General features: G+C 41.7%; 1 protein-coding gene across 1 annotated transcript; it reads right to left on the bottom strand.

Moving 5' to 3' along the window:
- Positions 1-651: 651 nt before the first annotated feature.
- On the bottom strand, positions 652-10,804 carry rab10 (RAB10, member RAS oncogene family; the record flags this gene model as incomplete). Its single annotated transcript, XM_034196293.1, is given in 3 exon segments — positions 652-790; positions 2,857-2,917; positions 10,101-10,804. Coding segments are annotated over 3 exon segments (327 nt in total), but the record flags the coding sequence as incomplete, so codon positions are not given.

Genomic DNA, 10,804 nt, shown 5'->3' with positions numbered 1-10,804 from the left:
TGACGTGTAAATGTAACAGAAATCGTCCTTTTGTGGGGAAATGTGTATTTATATATTAATACAGACTATTGATGGAAGCAGGAGGGCAGAAAGTATAGCTTATAAGAAATTAAATTGCCCGTAAGTCATCCAATGTCAATGTTTTTGGACAAGAACGTCAAATATCGTGGCATAGTAACAACAAACTTGAGTTTCAGATATATTAAAGTTCCCTATTATCAACTCCAACTTCCTGATTTCTGAACGTATAGAAATACACTTTTAATTGTAAATTGTTTAGATCGTGTGACGAGTGTATCGTGACATAATTATCTTTACTGGGCCATCATGCCATCTTTCTCTTTCTGAAAGCTAAGCAGAACATTTGTTGTTGAATTCCTGGTTCCACTGATATTCACATGTGAAACAGTTCTGCTGCTCCCAGAGCGCCAGAAGGAAACACACATATGTTTCAGCTGAGGTCATTTAGTCACACTCAGCTCACAGTTAGCATGTTGGCGTCATTCCCTCAGTGTTTAAGTTACTTTGTCATTATGCCAAAGATAAAAAACAATAGATGAAGAAGGAGTGGCAACACAAAGCATCCTGTTAACATCCCTGATAAGCTTTCGAGGGCTCAGAGTTCAGAGAGAAAGTGTGTTTTGGTTTTACCTCGTCGATGTTGCGCAGCCATTTGCTGATGTTTTCGAAGCTCTTGGCGTTGGTGATGTCGTAGACCAGCATGATGCCCATGGCTCCTCTGTAGTAGGAGGTGGTGATGGTGTGGAACCGCTCCTGGCCCGCTGTGTCCCTACACACACACACATTTTATTTATAATTGTGTTCAGTTTTTCTTGTTTTAATTCCAACCTTTATCCCAAACAACAAACGGTTCTGAAAGTCAGATTTCCACTGAATCGTAGCAGAAAATGGCGATAAAATATCTGCAGATTGACAGAAATGCTGCTCCAAGATGCGGTGATTTCTTACTTTCCATGGATACAAATCACATCATACGTCACTAGCAAAGGGAAAAGGTTTTGTTGAAGCCAAAAAACACCACCAACAGTATTTAATAATATGATTTAGTGTACATTACCCTTTATCTGATCTTCTCTGAGTTGTGAACATTTGACTATTATGGTGCCAGTAACATACCATCATAAAGTATCTGTCAAATAAATGATAATGCCTTTTGTTAGGTCTTTGAAAAGAGGCAGATACAAGCTACAGTATTTCAATCCTTAGCACAATTGTGACTGAGCAGTAAAAGTATTGTTAATGCATTGCTGAACTTGGTCAAACTAAATAAAAATTCCTCCGCAGGCTGAGCGTGACCTTCACACACCTGACAACTTTGACATGTTTCTTTCCATGTGACCGTGCCAGTATGTATTCACCGCTGCTGCCACACAGACACGAGAGGAAGCCCAGGAGCAAAGCAAACCATGACGTTGGAAAGAAAAGCTGGCAGTGCGAAAGTTACATTTTATTGAACCGTTTGAGCATTACCACGTCTCTGAGTGTTTAGGCTTTACAGTGAATATTATATCCAGACATAATGTGCCAAGACAGGAAGAGGATAAAGTGTCATGTGGACAGAAAGTGAAACAGAGGTTAAAAGGACTGCGTGGGTCCAAATGTGATCACGTTTCAGGTCATATTACAATCATGTCGGCTTGTGATTTTTATAAGCCTGTAAACTATTTTACAATCTACATTTGGTAAGAGATATCCCTGTGAAATTGTATTTACGTACAGCTCACAGCGGCTACAGAGACTTTTAGGATCAGAACTATTCAGCTCATGGAATAATTTAAAGGTTTCTTGTAAGTAGGGTTGGGAACCGAAACTCGGTTCCAGATGAGAACCGATAAGAAAATGCCGGGTACCGGGTACCCATACAAAATACACAATTTCGGTTCTGCTTAACGGTTCCTAAACGCGGTAGACCCTGTATTCCAGCGGGTCCGTCTGCACCGCGGTGACCCGGTGGAATACAGGGCGGACCTGGAGAATCACAGAACGGCCGGTCGTCAGCGGGCCGTTGACGGCCGGCTCGGTACGCTGACGGCAGGCACCGCCCTTCATTTTTTTTAAACGGCATCATGTAAGTTGCGCTAACAGGCGACAGAGGTCCACAGTTGCCCCGCAGCGATGCTCCCCCGCCCTCCCGTAGACATTTCACGAGCTCAGTCACTTCATAACACCAAAGATAGGTCGCGGTAAACACTCTGAAGTGAGGCTCCACTACACTAAAAAAGAAAAAGAAAAGGCACAGTGTAATGCCTGTTAATAGCTTGCCACAGGCATAGCTCAGTTAAAATAAAGCACAGCTATTGTGCAATACATTTGTATTGCATGTATATTTTTTAGTAACAATTTCAGTTAAAGCTTTTAAGAATAAATATATTTTTGTTATCTAAACGTTTGACCTCTTTATTTTACAATTTTGGAATCGAAACGGGGAATCGATAAGAACCGGAATCGATAAGCAGAACCGGAATCGATACATTTCAAACGATACCCATCCCTACTTGTAAGCTAATATCATATCCAGCTACATTCAATAAGGCAACAATAAATAATGCAAGATTACTAGAAAATCCAAATAATTGTTAACTGCATTCCTATTTGCAATCATACCAAACCTCACTACAGGTTAAATATTAGTAATTTCATTTAAAGAAAATTAGCTGAAGTGGATTTCAATGATAGCTCCCGATGGACGGATGATCATTTCCTGTTGGAGCATATTTCTGGGCTTCAGGGAGGTTAGTCAAACAGCTGTTTCCCTGTCATGTAACAAGGCCAAAACTAAAGAGGTTGAATTCAAAGATGATTAACACAGAACCTTAACTGTGTCCAATAACTCACCAGATCTGTAGTTTAATCTTCTTTCCTTGTAGTTCAACAGTTTTGATCTTGAAATCTATTCCTGTGAACAAAAAAGAAGACCAATCAGCACACATGAATCAGCACACATGAATAAACACATGTAGCGATGACAATGGGTCGTGTGTGAATAGCAGAAATTAGGGTTTTTAAAAACAGACTTTGGCACTAAACCGATAATCATGAAATCACAGACTGTAGGAGGAGAGGGAAATGGAAAGGGTTTCCATCTGGGGGACAAAAACATTATCTCTTCCTGATTCTGCAGCGCCATGCCCACACCTCCAGCCTATATGCAACTGGATAACAATAGTTACACACACACACACATAAAAATCAGGTTAACACCGAAACTAGGGATGCTCCGATCGATATCGGCCGATACTCACTCTCTGCCGATCGATCGGGGCTCTCTAAAAATGCCGATCGCGAGAGCTGATCGCATGACGTAAAATGATGACGTAAAATACATGACACTTTTCTCTGTGCGCGGCAAAACAAGCTCGCCAAAATGGCTTCACCGGTCTGGCAGTATTTTAAGGTGTCGGAAAATGACAATAAAATAGCGGTATGCAACGTGTGTGAAGCAGAAATCCTGCAGCTCTGTCCGCTGTGACGGACCGGTGAGCGGAGCAACACACACACACTTAGCTATTTGATCTACCTCTGGAACTAAACTAGTTATACATATATTCTTCACTGTCGGGTCACTCATTACTGGATCAGCGAGCTGCATGAGATACTGACGGGCTGCCAGGAGAGAGAGAGAGAGAGAGAGAGAGAGAGAGAGAGAGAGAGAGAGAGAGACAGAGAGAGAGAGAGAGAGAGAGAGATTTCTCCCGTGTTATTCTCCAAAGTTAATGTAAACTTGAATAATGTACTTCATTTGAATGTAATAATTATGTTGGTTGTTGTTTGTGGAAGCTCCAGTGAATGAGCCCCATTAGCTGAGTTTTAAACATCACTTTAAATGGAAGATCCCCATAGGCCCCGCCCACTCGATCGGAGCGGCCGATACTGATTCCAGCGATCAGCCCCAAAATTGGTGACCGGAGCATCCCTAGCCGAGACAGCGACCATGTGTTTGCATGTAACACAGAAACCGTGTTACTGTAAAACCTGTACTAAGATTATTTTGGTTAGATTCGCAGTATTTTGTATATTTTAAGCGTTTTAATTTACTTTTATTTTTGGTTGAAGTGTTGCTAGTAAGAGGACAGGGAGCAGTTTTGTCTACGTGTGCATGTTTTTTTAATGTGGAAACTCATTTCCCTTTCCATTTGGGCTGGATTATTTAACGCTTTGCTGCATTTCCTTTTATAAAGCTGACTGCCATCAGGTCTTTCTTGGCAAACTGGTTCATATTGCAACCTACTTGTTATCTATTAACTTTGGGAGTAGATGTGGCCTATCAAATAATAAGTGCCGTGAAGACGTCACTTTGGGCTCAAGACAAATTGTGATGTGCTTGTATGAAAGATTTACGGCTACTCCTTAGATTAATCTGCAGATGTATTTTTTGACAAATTCATTAATCCCAGTTTCCCAGAGCCATAAATGATATTTTCAAAATGCTGGTTTTGCAAAACAACAGTCCAAAAGCCTAATATATTCAGTTTACTATCATAAAGTCCAAAGAAAAGCCTCATTCGAAAAGCTGGTCGCAGTAAATGCTCGAAAGTAACGTAAGTGGGAAATGATCAAAACACTTAAAAAACGATCATTATTTGTAACCTTAGAAAAGACTCCTAACTTCTAGTTGCAGCTAAAAAGTTAAATTACAAGGTGAAAAAGCAAAGTGCACACAAACTGTTGAATTATCGTGATCATAATATTTAGCCAGCTTTAGTTGGATTATAGTCTTTGTCACGATTGTAGAGCTCTAGAGGAAGCTAAATTCAAACCAGTGATTCACGACCGTTTGAACTTGATGGCCAAGAGTTTCCCAGTTAAATGGTGAGCTTTCAGTTCAGCTCTTTTCAGAGATTGTGGTCGGTTAAAAAGTCCCAAGAAACAGCTGTTCTCTAGGTGGAGCAGGTCCATACGATAATGAAGGAAGTGGCTGCCAATGAGTGACTCACTAAATAATATGCACTCCCCAGAGAGAGGGAGGAAGGACAGAAGGATATCAAATCAAAAAGTAGAGAAAGATTTCTGCAGATCGGACACAACTCACTATGCTGACATTTATATCTGACCTCAAACTCTAACACGAGCAATTCACAAGTCATGTAAAATGGGTAGGGCTGAACGATATATCGTGTCATGGCGATATTCACATCGCAGGGACGTGCGATTTTATTCATTTTCTTTTTTTAGGACGTTCGATATTAAGTAGGTAAATTAACTCAAACACGTCATGTTACAATTATTTTGCTGCTTGCTACAAAAGGAAAACGTGTGCGGCTCTCATGTCAGGGGTACTTGAGTGAGTGACACAGCAAACCACCAATCACAATCATTCTCCATCAGATCACAGCAGGCCCCGCCCCGCTACTTTGCAGACCATCAAAACACCGGTACAAAATGAGCGAGGCACAGGAGGACAATACCGAAGAGAATTAAGATTTACTTCCAAAAAGAAAAGCAACATCTGGAACTATTTGGATACAAAAAGGTTCTTCTCTTCTTCATTCACAGATGAACCCCCTTATTTGAGGGTAAGCAACATGCATTATCATGACATGTTGGATCATGACTTAAGGTATGATGAGTCAACCAGTTAAGATCCAGACGTCCGTGACTAAAATCCTTCATCCGGTTAAATATAGTTAAAAAAAACGCTATATATATATCGCAGGGGAAGAAAATATCGCAATGTCAGTTTTTTTCAATATCGTGCAGCCCTAAAAAGAGGTAAGTGGTCTTGACAGATGTACTAAAAGTTCCAAAAAATCAAGCTCAGCAGGGATTGACGTAATGTTTAGGTCTTCTGATCAAGGAGTGAAACGATTCTTCCTCCCAGTGAGGTGCACTGGCAAGTTCACAAGAAAAGATGTACATTGTGCAATCCCATGTTTACCCAATCACTGGAAAGACGGGCATTCTTCAACTGAAGCGAATGACAATCCACTTGGACGTCTTAAACAGAGAATGCATGGTTTATGGTTGGCTCTCTTCTTTTTTTTTTATCCCGGAGGAACCATTCCTTCCCCAAGTCTGAATTCCACTGCAGCGATCGCCAGTTTCCATGCTAAATTAATCATGTGTTGTGAAAGGAGATTTCAGATCGCAACCTCATACATATTCCGCACTCTTAATGTGCAATAATAACCTTAAATAAACAAGGAGCAAGGGCAGCGAGGGATTGGAAATAAGGATGATGAGTGAGAGGGGTTTTCCAGCGGGGGTATTTTGAGAAGCAGCTGTGCATCTGTGTCTCCAAAGGTATGAGTACTGTGTCAGAAGAAGACCACACTCCTGTTTCACATGACGTCCTGGTTCTGCTCAGCAAAGTTCTGGCTCTGATAACACTTTCCAGTTCGGACACGAAGGGCTGCAACAGATTTATGTAGAAGGGCTTTTCAAAAAAAGGAAGGGAGGCAGAGTCTTTGCAAACTTCGGACTGTACATTTTGTACTTTCTGCAATACAGTGCATTAACTTAAAGGTCCCATGTCATGGCCATTTCCACTGATCATAATTCCATTGTTGAGGTCTACTAGAATAGATTTATAATGTTCAATGTTCCAAACTCACATTGTTTTTCATACAGCATCTCTGTGAACTACGTGTATTCACTCTCTCCACTAAACGGCTCGTTGCAGCTCTTGCCCCCCCCCCTCCCTGTGAGCCCAGTGTGCTCCGATTGGTCGGGACCAGTCGGGACGTTGTGAATCGCGCTGAGCTCCGTGGAGGTGTGATTTCCTTGTTTAGCGATACACAGCGAAACACAGCCAAACTCACCCTGAGCACACACAAAGTCACAGCCGAAGTAAAAACAATAAGTGTGGCTTGATATTGAGAAAGAAAAAGGTTGGTAAACGCTGTGAGAACGGGTCTGCAGAGAGAACGGGTCTGCAGAGAGAATGGGTCTGCAGAGAGAATGGGTCTGCAGAGAGAATGGGTCTGCAGAGAGAACGGGTCTGCAGAGAGAACGGGTCTGCAGAGAGAACGGGTCTGCAGAGAGAACGGGTCTGCAGAGAGAACGGGTCTGCAGAGAGAACGGGTCTGCAGAGAGAACGGGTCTGTAGAGAGAATGGGTCTGTAGAGAGAACGGGTCTGTAGAGAGAATGGGTCTGTAGAGAGAATGGGTCTGCAGAGAGAACGGGTCTGTAGAGAGAATGGGTCTGTAGAGAGAATGGGTCTGCAGAGAGAACGGGTCTGTAGAGAGAACGGGTCTGTAGAGAGAACGGGTCTGCAGAGAGAACGGGTCTGCAGAGAGAATGGGTCTGCAGAGAGAACGGGTCTGTAGAGAGAACGGGTCTGTAGAGAGAACGGGTCTGCAGAGAGAACGGGTCTGCAGAGAGAACGGGTCTGCAGAGAGAACGGGTCTGCAGAGAGAATGGGTCTTAACGTAACGGCTCCGCGGACGTAACGTAACGGCTCTACGGATTGGCCCATTTCGTTCCGGGGACGACATGACATCATGATGTACCCGGAAGAATCAAATGGACAGTGACGTATCTCCAACGAGGCGTTTTGGGGAGGTATTTTCTGTGTTAGAGTTTTACTCGCTACATGGTGTACTTTGAGGGTTTTGACTGCACACTATTTACATGCATAAAAACCTTCATAACACACAAGGGGACGGGTAATAACCGGAAAAGCATGACACGTCACCCTTAAGTCGTTTGGTGCATCTACTGATCATAAAGTGGTGTCTGCCAAAACATTAACATCGTAGCGAACAAAATACTGGGGGAAAAGGACGTACCCTCTAAGTATATAGCAGCACACACCAAAGGGCTTGTGTTGACATTTGTCCAAAGCTCGAAGAAGTTCATATATGTTGAGGTCACAAGTGCAACTTAACACTGATAATAAGAGCCAGACGAAATGGTTGACCGATAGAAAATTGGTTGATTACACAATTTTTTAAGCACAGAAACTAAAAAAATGTTGAGTATTTGATGCTTTTCTTTGACTTGGTGATAGTCAACAACAGCAATCTGAAGATGTCACCTCAAGGATATAATTAGGAGTATTAGATGATAACAATGAGATGATCAAAGATACTTGGAAGGCATGGTATAATAAAGTACCTCTGAGAATGAGTAATATCACATTATTCTCACTTAGTTCATGTATATTGTTTAAAACCAGTGCTCTCTGACAACCATGATGTGCTGAGAGATTATTATATTTTCCATTTCCTTAACTTCTCATCACGTTGCAGGTTACTTTGTTTTGAATACAAGCTGAGACAGAGGATTATGACTGTGGTAGTTTTTAAAAAGGGGACAACTGTCAGCTCACATCCTGACACCAGGAGAATTATGTTGCCTGAATGTCAGTATTGTGCCAGACTTATCTCCTAGGTCTTAATAATAACAACTTGTTAACTTACGTCAAAGTTAAATGCCCTATGTTTACCAGAGTTTTTGGAAGAACTCAACAAGAAAGAAAGCATGTTTATAATTAACACCTACACAAACATTTTAGAAGGGTCAATAATGTTATCCGTAATTATAGTTTGGCGTTTATTCGAATGTTTTGGGTGTGGATAGAGTTTTTCCGAAACGTAGGTAACAGAAATACCTACAAACACTTACAGGTATTGATACACTTGAAACCAAACTTGGCAGGGAAGTAATGCTGCGAGGAGCAAAGGTCACTAAAGGTCTTTGACTGCAGAACAACCTGTAAATCTGCATCTGACCATGACACACATCTCTCAGAACTGGCAGAAACCCAATGGCTTTAACTATGACTACATCTTGAGAGCATAATAAAACACAAACACTATATGCTGATGACAAAACATCAACATGTGACAGCAAGCTTTGCAACAGAGTGGTTGTTTACTGCTGCACCTTGACACATCTCATCTGGCCTAGATGTTACTGGGAACACTGTTATTATGCAGTCCTGAAAAGTGGTCAACCCTTCAAGTTAAGAAAAGATGGGCTTGAAATTAAAGCTAGTCCAAAAGATTAAGCATATAAAGCCAGTGCATTGCAAACACATCTTATGTTACTCAGCACTGCTCTTAAGCAACAGCAGTAAATGAAACCTTCACTGGGGCCTTGAAGGGATTTGACACAGTTTGACATTTGACTCATGTGAGCGTGATGTCGGAAGCATGCTAGAGTACAGAGAAAGAAAGCTGATTATGCCACCATGGTGAATTGTTTATAGTTCTCTATGGAGCAGTTCTAGAAAAGTATGTTAGAGGTACTTGAGTATTTTTCAGTACCAGTGTCAGCTTCTTCATACTTATTTTCCACTACACATCAGAGGGGAAATATTTACTTTTCAATCCACTACAATTATTTGACATCTACAGTAAGGCTGGCGATGTGTAAAAATAATGTGATCTTCTTAAAGTATTGCCTACATATTAATAAAACATTATCTAAAACAGAGCCATCTTGAAACCAAAAAACTAACCTAATTCACTCATAAAGCATTTTTACTTCTACCTACTTTTGTAATCAGGATTCTTACCAGTAACATAGTAAATGTATATTATGAAATTGCTACTTTCATTTTAGTAAATTGTCTTAACAAGTAATGATCGGTGGTTTTGAGGGACTTTACTTGTGTGTCATATATCATTCTGAACAAAGCTCTAAATATGTGTTGACTTTTTTGGTATGATTCATGACAGGGGGGAAATCCATAGAGTTACCTGTGATTATATTAAGATCTAAACGTCTGTCAGTAATATTGAGATACTGTTTTTGTAACAGTAGCACGGCCCTGCCTGTACTGCTACTCAATGCTAGCCTAGTTAGCTAACTAGCCACTGGGTCAAGTGCCATGACAGCAATTCCTCTGGCACATAAACCGGTTATACTCGGCATTTTTGGCTTGCTAAACAAACATAACAACCATGTTTTGTTATTAAAAGTAGCACAGTTAGCTGGGGGTATAGCTAGGAGCTAATAAAGCGGCACTAGTAGAGGAGAGGCCTGTGTGGAGAGGAGCTAACATGCCGATAGCATTACTGGCTAACCAAATATGTCCAGGAGAAAGTCAGACGAGTCTACCAGCTGTCAGAAGGGGATGGTATGACAATACAAAGTAAACACTGTAGCAACACATCATGCAGTATCTTCTTACCTATGGTGGAGATGAAGGTGGTGTTGAAGGCGTCGTCAGAGAAGCGGAACAGAACACAGGTCTTCCCCACGCCCGAGTCCCCGATCAGAAGCAGCTTGAACAGCAAGTCGTAAGTCTTCTTCGCCATTGAAACACAGCTTGTGATTACCCCAGATAAGATACAAAAAAATATGTATATATTCCCCTAGCACGCTTGTGTGCAGTCTAAAGCCAGCTCCTTAGCCAAACTGTTCTCTTGTTAACAATCTGGGATGTGTTGATTAGCTTGGCAAGCTAGTCGGCTAAATACCACCACCACTAATACCGTGTCCAAGAAGTTATATATATATCCCAAGCCCGACTGTTTTTTCTCCCCCTTTACAGCATGAGAACAGAAACAGAAAAAATAAGGATATCCTTCCGTGTGATTCCTCTTTTCCACTCTTTCTTTTCTCCCACACAGTCGGGACAAAATGGCTCCTCTCTCTCGCTCTACCCCCGACTCACTCCTTCTTCAAACTAACGGCGAGCTAATTCAAATTCTCGGCACACCCCGTCATTACAGAGCTCTGCCACAAGCTCAACCGAGAAGAATTTGAAAAGAAAAATCTCAACGTAAATTCACTGCCTGCTCGGAGTTATTTCGCCCTTTTTTTCTGGAGAGATTACTGCTGAAATATACCATAGACGACCGCCGTCGCCTTCGAATGGGAGCCACCACGGCG

The sequence above is a fragment of the Gymnodraco acuticeps genome, unplaced genomic scaffold, assembly GCF_902827175.1.
Source record: "Gymnodraco acuticeps unplaced genomic scaffold, fGymAcu1.1, whole genome shotgun sequence".
In the NCBI taxonomy this organism is placed as follows: Eukaryota; Metazoa; Chordata; class Actinopteri; order Perciformes; family Bathydraconidae; genus Gymnodraco; species Gymnodraco acuticeps.
The sequence above is the reverse complement of the archived record's forward strand: the minus strand, read 5'-3'. Positions and strand labels throughout refer to the sequence as shown.